Source organism: Panthera tigris, chromosome E1, assembly GCF_018350195.1.
Source record: "Panthera tigris isolate Pti1 chromosome E1, P.tigris_Pti1_mat1.1, whole genome shotgun sequence".
NCBI lineage: Eukaryota > Metazoa > Chordata > Mammalia > Carnivora > Felidae > Panthera > Panthera tigris.
In genome coordinates, this window is record NC_056673.1 from 55,023,095 (window position 1) to 55,038,376 (window position 15,282).

At 46.8% G+C, this 15,282-nt stretch overlaps 1 protein-coding gene and 5 non-coding genes across 6 annotated transcripts; 3 read left to right on the plus strand and 3 right to left on the minus strand.

The window, feature by feature from the left end:
• The first annotated feature begins 1,789 nt into the window (after positions 1-1,789).
• TRNAR-CCU lies at positions 1,790-1,862 on the plus strand. The gene has a single exon. It is a non-coding gene; the product is annotated as a tRNA-Arg (tRNA).
• A 410-nt stretch (positions 1,863-2,272) lies between these two features.
• TRNAR-CCU lies at positions 2,273-2,345 on the minus strand. Its single transcript has one exon. It is a non-coding gene; the product is annotated as a tRNA-Arg (tRNA).
• A 360-nt stretch (positions 2,346-2,705) lies between these two features.
• Positions 2,706-2,778, minus strand: TRNAR-UCG. Its single transcript has one exon. It is a non-coding gene; the product is annotated as a tRNA-Arg (tRNA).
• Positions 2,779-3,008: 230 nt separating this feature from the next.
• Positions 3,009-3,081, plus strand: TRNAR-UCG. The gene has a single exon. It is a non-coding gene; the product is annotated as a tRNA-Arg (tRNA).
• A 231-nt stretch (positions 3,082-3,312) lies between these two features.
• Positions 3,313-3,385, plus strand: TRNAR-CCU. Its single transcript has one exon. It is a non-coding gene; the product is annotated as a tRNA-Arg (tRNA).
• A 6,745-nt stretch (positions 3,386-10,130) lies between these two features.
• ATP5PD (ATP synthase peripheral stalk subunit d) lies at positions 10,131-15,281 on the minus strand. The gene is made up of 6 exons (XM_007091236.3): positions 15,176-15,281; positions 12,675-12,805; positions 12,303-12,399; positions 11,272-11,343; positions 10,477-10,539; positions 10,131-10,330 (listed from the first exon to the last, which is right to left on the minus strand). Exons 2-6 carry the CDS (start codon positions 12,794-12,796, stop codon positions 10,199-10,201), a joined length of 486 nt encoding a protein of 161 aa, XP_007091298.1. The 5' UTR covers positions 12,797-12,805; positions 15,176-15,281; the 3' UTR covers positions 10,131-10,198.
• Position 15,282: the final 1 nt, after the last annotated feature.

Genomic DNA, 15,282 nt, shown 5'->3' on the forward strand with positions numbered 1-15,282 from the left:
GGTCATGATCTCTCAGTGGGTTCAAGCCCTGAGTTGGAATTCTCTTGCTCCCTCTCTCTCTGCCCCTCCCCTGCGCTCTCTCTCTCACTCAAAATAAATAAATAAACTTAAATGCTGAGGATTGGGACACCTGGCTGGCTCAGTGAGCAGAGCATGAGACTCTTGGTCTCAGGTTCGTGCATTCAAGCCCCATGTAAGACGTGGAATAAATAAAGATTTTTTTTTGAAAAGGCTGAGGACAAAAGGATGAACAAGAATGAAGCGTTCTGCATTCATCCAGCTAGGGGGACCCTTAAGATCTGTACACTTGGCTGCATGTGCACCTCAAGGAACAAATTGGTTCATCTTAAAGGAGAGCACCTCCGGCGGGCCTGGGTGGCTCAGTCCAACGGGTGTTCAACCCTTTGTTGTTGTTGTTGTTTCATTATTTATTTTGAGAGAGACAGAGAAAGTGCGAGCAGGGAAGGAGCAGAGAGAGAGAGAGAGAGAGAGAGAGAGAGAGAGAGAATCCCAAGTAGACTCTGCACAGTGCCCAGAGTCTGACACAGGGCTCGAACTCACAAAACTGTTAGATCATGACCTGAGCCAAAGTTGGAAGGTTAACAGACTGAGCCACCCAGGCGCCCCCCACCTTTTTTCTTGAGGGGGCAGGTGTGCAACTCTCAATTTCATCTCAGGTCATGATCTCTGGGTTAGTGGGTTCAGGCCCCAAGTTGGAATTCTCTCTCTCCCTCTCTCTCTGTCCCTTCCCTGTTTGCTCGCTTTCTTTCTCTCTCTCTCTCAAAATAAATAAATAAACTTAAAGATTGAGGCCTAGGATGCCTGGCTGGCTCAGTGGGTAGAGCATGTGACTCTTGGTCTCAGGTTCATGAGTTCAAGCCCCATGTAGGGCATGGAGTAAAGGTATTTTTTAGGAGGCTGAGGACAAAGAATGAACAAGAATGGGGGTCCCTGAGTGGCTCAGCGAGTTAAGCTTCGGACTTCCCGTCAGGTCAAGATCTCATGGCTGGTGGGATCCAGGCCCCAGACCTACCTGCTCAGGATTCACTCTCTCCTGCTCTATGCCCCTTCCCTGCTCATTCTCTCTGTCTCTGTCTCTCTCTCTCCCCCAAAATAAACAAATAAGGTTCAAAACATGGTTTAAAAGGAGAGCACCTTCAAGGCAGGGGACTGGAGCCAGGTGGGTCAAACTCTTCCTTCTTGCTGATGTTAAGGGGGGAAGGAGATGATTTTGTGCAGACTTTGCACATGTCGGAGAGAGAAAACCAAAGAAGAACGTGTCCAAATTCCCTGCGCCCTGGACGCGTGGAAATGGGAGAGGCAAGTTCTCCACTCGGCACGACGGGGAATCAAATCTTTCAGAAGCCCATGGATTTTAATAGTGGATTCTAAACCGTGTGTAACGTTTAAAAATGAGCTCATTCTTTATTTGTATTACTTTTTGTACAAGAGTTTTAAAGAAAGAAAATTATAGGCTGAACATTCTATTTGGCTTTATATATCACTTGCTATATATGATATATATTTATGACCGGACAGATTTGTTCCTCCTGGTTGTGCATTGCCTGGTGATGGTGAAGATCCCGTGTTTAGGTTCCGGTATTTGTGATGGACGCTGTTCTGTGCTCGTTCACTTCCCTACACTACATTTTCCTGACATTCCTGAGTTTTTCGTCCGTTCTGCAGAGGGAGACACGATGGCTGGGACCGCAGGCTCCACGCACCCCGGCGCCGCTGACTCCCAGCCGGTCGCGTCTAGGGGACGGAATGGCGGAGGCCGGAGCCGCAGGCCCCAGTGGCCTAATGGATAAGGCACTGGCCTCCTAAGCCAGGGATTGTGGGTTCGAGTCCCACCTGGGGTAAGGGCACCTTTTTGGCTCTCCCGGCGCCTCGTGCTTTACGCACCCTGGAATCCACGCCCCCGCGGCACGGACGCATGAAAAAGCCTGGAGAAGACCACCCCGCAACTTTTGTACAGCCCACGGGAGGACGGTATGGAGGCGCATTTGGCTTGGAGGCTTAAAGGGGGTGTAGAGTTTCTGAGGAGGGCGAGGGGTTGACGGAGCGCGGCGACGCAGGCCGCACTGACCCCCGGATCCCAGCCCTGGAAAACTGCGTGGCAGGAGAAGGTGAGCCCGGCTCCGGGGAGCTCAGGGCCGAGGCGCATGGAGCCCCTGGGGACCCGGTTGTCGACGTGGAGGGAGGCCGGGGTGCGCGGAGGCGCACGCGTTCCCGGCGCCAAAAGTTCCCGCGGGGGAGAGGCTGCACAGAGCACCCCAGGTGGGACTCGAACCCACAATCCCTGGCTTAGGAGGCCAGTGCCTTATCCATTAGGCCACTGGGGCGCGACAACACGCGGCACCCACGTGGTCCGTGGTAACGCGCAGTCGCGCGCCCCCCCCCCCGCCCCCCCCGCGGCGCAACCCGGGGGGGGGGGGGGCCCGAGTAGTCACCAGCCCCCAGCAAAAAAGCTAGAGTCCGAGGCGAGGCGACGGGGCCGTGCTCCGCGGGGACTACCAGGCTCTGGCGGCGCGCAGTTCCACGGAGAGGACCGGGCTTCCCGGAAGGCGCGTGCCGAGCTGCCTCAGGGACCCGCGAGGGGATGAAGAGGGAGACCGAACGAACCCACAAACGAGGCCGAGAGAGGCTGCTATGGCCCGCGCCACCGAAGGACATGAGCCCTGCCCTTCGGTCCAAAAAGAGGCCGACCACGAAGGGACTCGAACCCTCAATCTTCTGATCCGAAGTCAGACGCCTTATCCGTTAGGCCACGCGGCCGCGACGCCCGGGGCGCCACAGTGCGCGGGCCAGGTGCAGCCCCTTCGGAGGTGGAGGCCCCTGGACGTGGGCAGGAGAGGACCGCGTGCTCCCGACCCCCAAGTGTGGCACAGGTGTGCCGGGGTCGGAGTCGGGTGCGGTCCCTCCCTGCAATTAGCGACAGTGATAGACAGTGATAGTGCAGCTGTAGGTTACTAAATAGGTATCCGGCACGGCCGAGGACGTGAGGGGACCGCGTGGCCTAATGGATAAGGCGTCTGACTTCGGATCAGAAGATTGAGGGTTCGAGTCCCTTCGTGGTCGAAACGTTTTAATCCACCCGTACCGCAACCAAATCCCAGGGCCTACCCTCGTTTTAGACACAGTCGGGCCTCGGTACCCGGTCCTGACAGCAGCCCCCCTCTCCTAGGCTGAGCGTGAGGGTTCCCTTTCCGATACGAGTTTTGTACCGGAGAGCTTCCGGCCCTGACGTCATTACGCAGCCACACGGCGTCACAGTTCAAGAGGCATATGATCGGGCGCCGCTTACGTGAAGCCCCAGTGGCCTAATGGATAAGGCACTGGCCTCCTAAGCCAGGGATTGTGGGTTCGAGTCCCATCTGGGGTGGCATGGTTTACCTGCGCAAGTGCGTTTTCCTGTCATCATGCGTCCGATGAGAACAAGTATCACGTGGGCACCATTTTCTCTTTGTGATAGCACCTTTTTTTTTTTTTTTTTTATTTTTGGAGTGTGTGGATGCCTTGGTTGCACGTAATGTGCCTTTTGTTTTGATCAAATCCAACTGCACTTTGAAAGATAAATCCATGTGAGAGCGAACACAGCCCACTTCCTTGTTGCCGCGGTTGGTATCCATGTACACCTCGTGAAAGTGCTGCGCAGGCTACAGATCCACGTGCGTGTGAGTCCGTCACAGGAAAGTTACAAGCAGCGCAAAAGGCAGCCCCCTGCCCCTCAAACCTCCCGCCGGAGCCGGGGGGTGGGGGCTTGCAGGGTGGGGGTGCTGCCCATTCCCGCGCCCTCGACGCTGTTGAAACGGCACACCTGCCCACTGCCCGGGCTGGGACGAGAAGGGGTGCGCGGAAGCACAGGCGTGCACGCGCAGTGCACAAGGCGACGACAGTGCAGGCTCTGCTATCAGCCCAGGCCCTCAGGAAAAAGGTGGCACTGGAGTGCTTGAAAAGGGGCTGGCGGAGAGAGGTACGTTTATGATCTCCGCACTTTCCTATGTATATGATCCTTTAGTAAAATGCTTAATTTAAAAAAAAACCTATTATTGGCCAGATTTTGTCTTTTGTCTTTTTTTTTTTTTTTTTTTTTTTTTTTTACTTTGGAGCACACAGGGCAGTGGTTGGTCTTTCCAGGTTGACTCTCACATTACGTGCACTTGGAGGATACCATGTCTACCCGTGGGGGGCGGCTGTAGTGTTCATTAGCTTTTCCTCTTTACCCCAAAAAGTTTAAAAACCACTGTTCCTTGTACTTTTTCAAAAAGAAACAACAAACAAATTTCCAGAAGTACAGAATCTTCCTCTCCTTTCTCCAGGATCATCCAGAATTCTTCATGCCCTCTCTACTCCAAACCAGTCACCAAGTTTTCAGGATGCTCTTTTTTTTTTTTTTTTTTTTTTTTTTTTTTTTTTTTTGAGATTTAAGTAATCTGTACACCCAACGTGGGGCTCGAACTCACAACCCCGAGATCAAGAGTTGCACCCTCTACAGACTGAGCCAGCCAAGCACTCCGTGGATGTTACTTTTAAGCTATCTCTGGCTCCCAGGCCCTTCCACGTGACTGCAACATCATGGCCCTAGACTGTACCGCTGGAGCCACTGCTTTTTCGCTGGGTTTCAGGCTTCACTTCTAAAACCATCCTCAGGACCCTGACTCCATGGAGCTTACATTCCAGTGAGAGAGAAGGCAGTAAACAAGTAAACTGATGAATAGGATGGTTTCAAAATAAAAGGGGTGATGGGGAACACTTGGTTGAGTACTCAGAGAAGGCCTCTGGGTGGAGAACAGCAAGGGCATCATTGGCAATCCTGTCACCTTCAGGGGACTTCTTTAATGTCTTGGCTGATACACTGTCCACCTCACAGGGTTGTTGTAGGGAGTAAATGAGATGATATTCATGTAAAGTGAGTAGAACGATGCCTGGAGCACAATATGTGCTCTATAAGTCTTGATTGTCACCATTTACTAACAGACTACTTTGCCCCATTATTGGAGGTTTATATGTGATATTCTCTCAGCTAGATGTGAATCCCTGAAAGCTCAAATTTCATCTTACTTTTATTTTCCTTTATTCATTATGAATTCATATGAAGATTCTTCTGAATGCCAAGCACAGTGCTAAGCCCTGGGGAATATAGATATGACTAAGGTATAATGCTAGCACTCAGCAAAGAATCTTCTAGAATCCTCTAGATCTTTCTAATCCTCTAGGATTGAACATTTCTATGAATGTTTGCATTATTTTTATCTTCCAACACTCTGTAATCACTTGGTTTTTCATTGGAATTCATGAAAATGAGGAGTTTGTTTCCAAGTGCCTCCATTTTTGTCTTGTTTTGTTATTATAACTTATACTTTGGCTATTGTTGATTTTATGTAACATTTGCTCTGGGATCAGTTTCTTTTTTTTTTTAATTTGAAGCTTTCTTTCTTGTCTAACATCAGTTTCCAGTTATTTTGTTTGTATGACATAGAATTTAGTATATAAGCTATTAAGTGAGCCTTTTTATTAGTCTGCTATAGTCTTTGTTTTGCAAATGCCAAAAATAGGTGTTAAAATCCTTACAAACGTTATACCAATGTTATGCATCCAGCAATTTTTAAAACTCTTCTTGCTTTATATATTTTGATGCTTCATATTTTTTTTCAGCACATCAAGGTTCCAATCATTTTTCATGTCTACTGTTCCCTTTAATAATTACATTTGACACATTTCATGTTTTTGTCTTGAATTCTACCTTGCTAGATGGTAATATAAGTCTACATTCTTGCCCACCCTTTAAAACTGTGTATTATGAAAATTTTCAAACATACACAAAACCAGAGAATAGTGCATGAACCACCCTAGAGTTATCAGTCATTAGGATTTTTTCACATTTGCTCCATTAATCCCTTTATCCCTTTTTCCCCCTAAAGTGTTGGGGTTTTGTTGTTGTTGTTAAAAATCTCTACACCCAACAGGGGGCTTGAACTTACAACCCTGAAATGAAGAGTTGGGTGCTCTACCAACCTAAGCCAGCCAGGAACCCCTTTTCTCTTTTATTTATTTTGAGAGAGAGCGCGAGCACACACATGATCGGGGGAGGGGTAGAGAGACAGGGAGAGAGAGAATCCCAAGCAGGCTTCCCACTACCAGCACCAGAGCCCGACTTGGGGCTCAAACCCATGAACCCTGAGATCATGATCCAAGCCGGAACCGAGCCAGATGCTTAACCAACTGAGCCACCCAGGAGCCCCTTAAGTATTTTAAAGTAATCCCAGACATCGTAACATTTCACCACAGTAGACATTCACATATTTCAATATTCATCTCTTGATTGGTGCAAATCAGGATCCAAATAAGGTTATACACCACGTTTGGATGTTGGGTAAGCTGTCCTTACCTTACCCACTGACTTGTTGAAAAGCAAAGGTCAAATGTCTCATATTTTAGGTTTATCTTTACTTCTTCATGGTGTCATTTAACTTGTTCTTCTATCCTAGATATTTCCTCTTGGTGCACCTGGGTGGTTCAGTCGGTTGAGCATCTGACTCTTGATTTTGGCTTAGGTCACAATCTCACAGTTCAGTTGGTTCGGTTCGTGGGATCAAGCCTCCCGTTGGGCTCTGCACTGACGGTGCAGAGCCTGCTTGGGATTGTGCCAGATATTTCTTCTCAATTGGAAGTTAGTTTCAATGCCTCCATTAAATTCAGGTTCAACGTTTAGGGGGAAAAAGAACTTTCAAATAGTGCTATGTATTTAATATAGATCAGAAGGTATAGAAGATAGCCTTGGCATCAAGAGGTGACAGCCTGATCATGGTCAAGTTCCTCAACTTTTCATGTAATGGTTTCATCCACTGATGAGCTTTGCCGGAATTAACTATTTCATTACGGATTACAGAATAGTCACTTTTCTAATATTCTTTTCCATTTATTAGCTGAAATACATTGTAAAGAACTTCTCTCATTGTCTATTAATTTATCCCAAATACAATTGTTTAAAAAGGTAGGATAAATGCTTAATTTTTTCCCCTTCAGTGCCGGTTTTTGTTTTTGTTTTAATGTTAATTTTTGAGAGAGAGAGTGCGTGAGCACGGGAGGGGCAGAGAGAGAGAGGGGGACAGAGGATCCGAAGCAGGCTCTGTGCTGACAGCAGCCAGCCTGATGCGGGGCTTGAACTCACAAACTGTGAGATCATGACCTGAGCCAAAGTCAGATGCTTGACTGAGCCACCCAGGGACCCCCAGGATACCAGTTTTTAAATAATGACTTGGAACCTTGATACATTTTTTTTTTTTTTTTTTTTTTTTAAGGATGGACAGCTTGTGGTTGGATTTTGGGTTGACCCAGTGTGAAAATTTGCCTCCTAATAGGGGTGTTTACTGACTCATAATTATCCTAAGTGTGTTTGATTCTGTATTTATGCTTTTTATTTTTCTTAATGTAAAATATTTTAGAGAGTGTGAGCATGCACATGAATGCAGGAGGTGCAGAGAGAGAGAGAGAGAGAGAGAGAGAGAGAATCTGAAGCAGGCTCCTTGCTCTCAGCACAGAGCCAGGTGCAGGGCACGATCTCCTGGTTCATGAGATCACAGTTCATGACCTGAACCGAAATCAAGAGTTGGGACGCTTAACAGACTGAGCCACCCTGCTGCAACTGTTTTTGCTGATTTCTATCTTTAACTCTTGCTCTTTTTCCTATTGATTTGAAAGATATAATCCTATTTTACTAGTGATTTTTTTTTTTTTTAAGATTTTAAGTTATCTCTACACCCAGTGTGGGGCTTGAACTCACAACCCAAGATCAAGAGTTGCACAGTCCACAAACTGAGCCAGCCAGGTGCCCCCCTAGTGACTAATTTTTCTGTAAAATCAATGTCCACTCAATGCAAAAACTGCAAACCACCCAGGAGGGTATGCAATTTAGAAGTGCCCCAATACTATGCAAGTGCCTTGGAAGGAGAGCATGTTCTCAGTGGTTCACTTGTGTCTCCTCCAGTAAGTCTTACAAAGGGTCTCCCTCCAATGCTAGGGACTCCTGTTACAAAACTTCCTGAGTGGGCATCGAGATTCCTTGAAGGGGAGTTCTAACCGCAGTCCAAAAGCAAACTGAACGGCTTTTTCTCAGATCCCCCGTGTTTTCACTCGTCTGAATTCTTCGATATTCAATGGGATGACTCAGCGCCAGTCGAGTGAAGGATTCACAGCGGAAAGCGTGTGGTGCTAATTTCTGTTTGGTGCATGAAAGGCCTCTGGCACAGCTACATCACAGACTGTCACAACTAGAGCAGCTCTTAAGTGGAACACACCTTGCCCCTTAACAACCTTCTACCTTCAGCATAGTGCCTGCCCCTACGATCAGGGGTGATGGTGCCTAGGCTCTCCTGTTTATGTCCTTTAGGACCACGTCACCTTCTAAGCACTACCAGCCATTGCTGCCATTTCTCCAGTACAGCCCATCTGCAATCTTTGGTAGCAATGTCACAAAACTGTTGGTCTGTGCAGGCTACCCTTCCTCTTTCAGGTTTTTCCTACAGGGCTTAAGCCTCATCCAGTCAGATGCCTCTGCTCAGAACAGCTGCTTACCTAGAAACTTCACATTTAATTCTCATTATAATCCTGATGTTTGTGAATGAGAAGAGGCAAGTCTTAAGATAGTGAATAAGTAGTCTAAAACCAGCAATTAAAACAGTCAAAAGAGTAAAGTGGTAGGCATATGAGGTCCTCTGACTTCAAGGGTAATAGAAAGCTTTCTACCACCTCACGTTACTTTATTTTCTTTTTTTTCTTAATTTTTTAAAATGTTTAATTTTGAGAGAGAGAGAGAGAAGCACACTGCAAGCGGGGGAGGGGCAGAGAAAGACAGAATCAGGAGGAGGCTTCAGGCTCTGAGCTATCAGCACAAAACCCAACATAGGGCTTGAACCCACGAACTGTGAGATCATGACCTGAACTGAAGTGGGATGCCTAACCAGCCAAGGCAGCCAGGTGCCCCTTTCTTTCTTTCTTTCTTAATCTCTACACCCAACGTGGGGCTCAAAGTCAGGACCCTGAGATCAAGAGTCACATGCTCTGATGGCTAAGCTAGCCAGACACCTGCACCTCACCTTACTTTAAAAAAAAAAAAAAAAAAAAATTAATGTTTATTTATGTTTGAGACAGAGAGACAGGGCATGAACGGGGGAGGGGCAGAGAGAGAGGGAGACACAGAACCGAAGCAGGCTCCAGGCTCTGAGCTGTCAGCACAGAGCCCGATGCGGGGCTCGAACTCACAGACCGTGAGATCATGAGCCACCCAGGTGCCCCTGCACCTCACCTTAAACCACCTGGGGCACCTGGGTGGCTCAGTCAGTTAAGCGTCTGACTTCAGCTCAGGTCATGGTCTTGTGGTTCACGAGTTTGAGCCCCGCATTGGGCTGTGCTGACAGCTCAGAGCCTGGAGCCTGCTTCAGATTCTACGTCTCCCTCTCTTTCTGTTCCTCCCCTGCTCACACTCTGTCTCTCTCTCCTTCAAAAATAAAAAAATAAAATAAATTTAAACCACATGTATTTCTTGGCACTGCTCAGAAGTCCTGCTAACGAGGATCAATAGTAGGAATTTTTTTAATGAAATGATGGAATTAAAATAATTTTCTATGTTCAAGCACAAAGCTGTACTACGTTTTAACTTTGCAACAAAATTTCCTTTTATCCCACATTTATGGTGAAGAGCTGAAACAGAGGAGATCCCTGCTTGCTACTCACCCTGTTATATCTGCAATGTGGACCATCTGTCCTTGTGACTGACTTAGGGACAAGTAAAGGGAGCACTGCTTAGGAACCAGTGGTTTGAAATCAAAGAGGAAGTTCAAGGGTCAGTAGATGTTTCTTCCTTATTGCATTCCAGTGAAATACACTGTCATCAGCCCTACTGTTATTTGTTTTTTGTGGGTTTTTTTGTTTTTCTTTTTTTTCCTATTGTTATTTGTTAAGATTTCAGCAGCTCTGGGGGCTAACTGGCTCCTACATATCCTAACCATGAGATAACTGGACCAGCACAAACTTGTAGGCTCACCTTTCCATTTTAATAAAAACACCACTTCCAGTGAGGGCACCTCAGAGTTATAATTATCTCCGTTGCAAAGGAACAGACACACAGCACCGTATCATTATTTTTAATGTCCAGAATTTATAATACAAGGGCCAGAGCTTTCTCCCCAACTCAAGTTTATAAATTTTCAATTGGCTTGTGAGGCCAGTAGGGATACTTCTTTTTGTCTAATTTGGTTTCTGGGAAGACTTCATTCAGGTCCTCAATGGTCATCTGATCAAATGGAATTATATTCTTCATCTTCTCCAGCTGGAAAGAGGGCAATTGGGTGAAGGTAAAGAGGGCCACAGAGATACAGAAACGAATCCAAGGTAGGTTACTGCCACTGGGTGAAAGGAGTGTGGCCGTGAGAGAGAGAGAGGACCTATTACAGACAACAGCCAAGGGTCACTTACCTCTTTTTCATATTCCACAATCCTGGCCTTTGAGAGAGACAAAAACTCAGCACAACTTTTCACCTTAAAGAGAAGGGAGACATTCTGTTTTGAAACCAAGTTGTACTGTCCTGACTCTGAGGCTCCCAAGACAGAAAAGTCCCAGAGCCCACCCCTCTTGCTTTCCCATTCTCTGCAGACTCCTGCACGTGCCGACTCCTGAGGGGAGCATGCTTTGGGAAGCAAACTACAGCTTTTCCTAAATGCACAAAGAAGCCTATACAGGAGAGCCAGTTTATAATAGCAGGACCAGGGTTGTCAACAATTTGCTCATCTAGACAACCTACAAAATGCCAGTATTTCACAGGGGCTGCTTACTATACAGTCAGGACAAGCCGTCTGATCACTAGCCAGACTTCTCTTTGGTGGAGCCACCGGTGTTCCCACATTTGGCTTTCATACTTTCAAGCAAATAGGTATTTGACTACTACCTTGGATAATTTCTCTACCTGATTCTAACTCCGTAATTGTTTTTAACAGCTTAGTTGCGGTATAACTGACATACAATAAAATGCACATACTTAAAGAATGCCACTTGGTAACTTGTGACCTATGTATCCACCTACAAAACCAGCAACACAATCGAGACAAGGAACAAATTTATCAGCCCCCTCCCTCCCATTCCCAGGCAACTACTGAAGCACTATTGCCATAGATTACTTGCATTTTCTAGAGCTCACTCTACTTCACCTAACTTCTAAGAAATACGGAGCCATCAGGAATTAGGAGAATCTTAAAATCAGAGTCTCTACTTACATCTTCTCTTTCTTCAGCATCCACCTGGACAGTATATTTATCCTCTGGCACAGGAACCTTCAGGGCATTAAACTACAAACACAGGGACAGTTGTTATTAATATACCCGGGAGTCCAAGAAAGGGCTCAAAACCACCGATCCTTATAGATAAAAACATTCTCCATTCCAAGAGGAAACCAGTATGCATCTAGAGTGTTGTAGTAGAAAGATTAGCCTGAAAACAGGAGCTCAAGGTTCTCAGTCCTGTCGCTAACTGGACAATTCTTTATTACAACGAGCTTCAGTTTCATCATCTGAAAAGGATGGTTGGATTTGAGGACCTCACAAATGGCCTCCTAGAACCTTGTAGTCTGAAGAAACTCTGATTTCTCTTTCTGGACTGACTGGCAGAAGAATGTTTGCATAATGGAGATGGAGATGGTCTCCTGAGAAGACTGCTGAGTCCTATAGCCCCAGCACGGAGCACTGCACCTGGCACAGGGTAGGCCTTTGGAAAGCATCTGTCAAATGGGTAAACAACTAAATTCCAGATACTGAGGTTTAACATGTAAACATCAGAAATGGAGATACGTAGGTGAGAAATTAAGCCACAAGACACAGGAAAAAGGAGCAGGAAAAGGAAAAAAAAGCGTAGAAAAGGTGTTAGGGAGACAGGTGAGGGGCTAAAAAATAATTCCGGAAGAGTTGGGATGGAAACATTTAACTTCACAGCCCTCTGGCTCCCTGATTAAGGCTGTATGGGCCATTTCTTTGGATAAGAAATCTGCCAAATAAATAGACCCTGAATTCTCCACGTTTACCATATAAAACTACCACCTCAAGACCTTTGGCTACACCCATTTTTCCTGAGGTTCCTTTTGGACCTGTTTTATTTTTTACCCCAACATTAAAATTATATTTCCTTAATATGGGACCTGTTAACAACACCCTTCTTTCCACACTGTCATCCTGCACAGGTAATTACCTGCTGTTCTGCTCCATACCCACAAGCCACATTACAAGACCAGTGCTTTAGCTGCCTGAAGTCTCACCTTCTTCTCAAAGTCATCTACCAAGCCAGCCTTCGCCACATTGGCCCTGTAGTAAGCCCAGTCGATAGCAGGTGGATTCTCGGGGAGAGTGGCCAACCTGCTCACGTGGAAGAAAAAAAGTTAAGATTCTTCTATGAGCAACAGAAAATCCACACAGTACTTTCCCTGTTCCTTATTCCTATGGCCTAGAGCTATTATCACACTTTTCTCTAGGAGAGAGATTCCAGGAATGCCAAAAACTACTTTCATTTGCAAAATGTATGTATTTCTTTACACCAGAAGAGCATCAGAAATTCATATTTAATTCCAAAGCACTGTTTTGCTTCCACATTTGGAGCAAGTTAAGAGGGTCCCTCTCAGAATGGTACTGACCTGGAGGTGAGGGTCTCATTCCAGGATTTCAGGGAGTTAGCAATGGCCTTCTGGTTTCGGGGTATGATCTCCCCAAAAGCTACCCAGTCAATGGCTTTTAGAGCAAGTTTTCGCCCAGCCATCTTGAGATCCTGGAAAATAAAACAGGTCAGATCAAAACAGGACTCTTAGAGCAAATCCTCTAAAGGGCACCTTAGAAATATGCAAATCTGTAAGAAATAGAGAAGCATCCTCTGAGCACTTGGTGAGTATGTTTATCAACTGAAGGAATCAGGATTACTAAACAAGGAACAAGTTTAGCTTTTCAAATTCAAGGCATGCAACCTGCCATATAACCACATTATTTCCCCTGAAACTGTCCCCCTCTATTCCCCAATTCCTACTCCTCCTTAAAAGCCCAGTTCTTTAGTGTTTGCTCTTATCTTCGGAAATATTGCTAAAGTAACACTCATGCATTACATAAAAGTTAATCATTTAAATACATTTCCACTCAGAATGAATGTGTTTTATTCACTGATTCTCCAGTGCACAGAACCTGATACATACCCAAGTTTCAACAAAGCTTAAATACAGCAGACCCTATGCCGGAAAAAATGGGGATAATACCGGCCCTGCTTATCTCAGAAAGCTGTTAAAGTACCAAGTGAGGGGTGCCTGAGTGGCTCAGTCGGTTAAGTGTCCTACTTCAGCTCAGATCACGATCTCACAGCTCATGGGTTGGAGCCCTGCTTCTGGCTCTGTGCTGACAGCTCAGAACCTGGAGCCTGCTTCTGATTCTGTCTCTCTCGTTCTCTCTCTGCCCCTCCCCAACTTGCACTCTGTCTTCTCTTAAAAATAAATAAACATTGGGGCGCCTGGGTGGCTCAGTCGGTTGAGCGGCCGACTTCAGCTCAGGTCATGATCTTGCAGTCCGTGAGTTCGAGCCCCGCATCGGGCTCTGTGCTGACAGCTCAGAGCCTGGAGCCTGTTTCAGGTTCTGTGTCTCCCTCTCTCTGACCCTCCCCCGTTCATGCTCTGTCTCTCTCTGTCTCAAAAATAAATAAACGTTAAAAAAAATAATAAAATAAATAAATAAACATTTAAAAAAATTAAGAGGCGCCTGGGTGGCTCAGTCGATTGAGGTTCCAACTCTCGGTCAGGTCATGATCTCACCGTTTGTGGAGTTTGAGCCCCGTGTTGGGTTCTCTGCTGACAGCTCAGAGCGTGGATGGAGCCTGCTTTGGATTCTGTGTCTCATTCTCTCTCTGCCCCTCCCCCACTTGTGCTCTGTCTCTCTGTGTCTCTCAAAAATAAATGGAAAAAAAATTTTTTTTAAGTTAAAAAAAAAAGTACCAAGTGAAATTGTGCACACCAATTTGCCCTACAGTCTCCTACAAGCTTAAGGGGCTCTCTACCCCCTCCCTACCGGATTGGCAATACCTGCACTTTCTAATTCAGGTCTGATTATCCTCTGCAGCACTAGCACATGCCCTGTGGATTCTAGCAATAACCTTAACACGGGTATTCCATATGTGTGAACGTGAGAGAAGGTAGAAAGTAGTTACAGCCATTTTTTTTTTCCTTAACTAAGAAAATGGAAAAATAGTCAAACTAAATTTAAGATCAGTGGGGCGCCTGGGTGGCTCAGTCGGTTGAGCGTCCGACTTCAGCTCAGGTCACGATCTCGCGGTCCGTGAGTTCGAGCCCCGCGTTGGGCTCTGGGCTGATGGTTCAGAGCCTGGAGCCTGCTTCCGATTCTGTGTCTCCCTCTCTCTCTGCCCCTCCCCCGTTCATGCTCTGTCTCTCCCTGTCCCAAAAATAAATAAACGTAAAAAAAAAAAAAAAAAATTTAAAAGATCAGTGCCAGACATTAGGAGAAAGACAATGTCAAAAGTCTTTACAAACTACGGGGTGGATCACAAGGAAGGTGGAAGAAATCCTCCTCGGGATCTTAAAAAGAAACTGTTCCAACATCTGCCTCTTGGTTTCTCTTTCCCTCTCAGGATAAGTGGAGGTGATGGGCAGGTGACTCTTAAAAGACGCCAGAGAAATAAGCGCCTTGACAGAGACTTTTCCAAGCACCAGTGCAGGTAGGCTTCATAAATGATGGGATTTTTGTCTTGCTCTGAACGCTCCACACGCTCGAATGCCAGGACCCTCAAGAGGAAGAGACTGAGTGTCCCTCAACAAGTTAACACGATCTCGGGGTAACATTTCCCCAGCCCCCAGACCGAACTGCCGAAGTCGGCCTTGCTGGGGACGGACGGAACCAGATCAGGTGTGGGGAAGCACCTCGGTTAGAGGTGGCAGGTCGACCCCAGCGACCTCGCGCGAGGGGGAGGGGAGCGGAAGGGAGCGCGGCGCAGAGCGGCGGCTGCAGTTACACCCGGACACTTTGGCAGCAGAACAACGGCAGGGCAGGCATCCTCGGCAGGGGTGCGACAAGGGTCGGCGCAAGGTCTGAAGGAGGCAAGGCACAGCAGCCCGCCAGAGTCGGGCCCAACGCCCCAAACCCCACTCACCTTCAACTACCGCGGCGGCCCACAGTCCACAGCAGCAAGGAACGGAAATGGGTCACCGGAAAGTTTCCCAGAGCCAATCCCAACGCCAAAGGGGAGGGCCTTGCTTC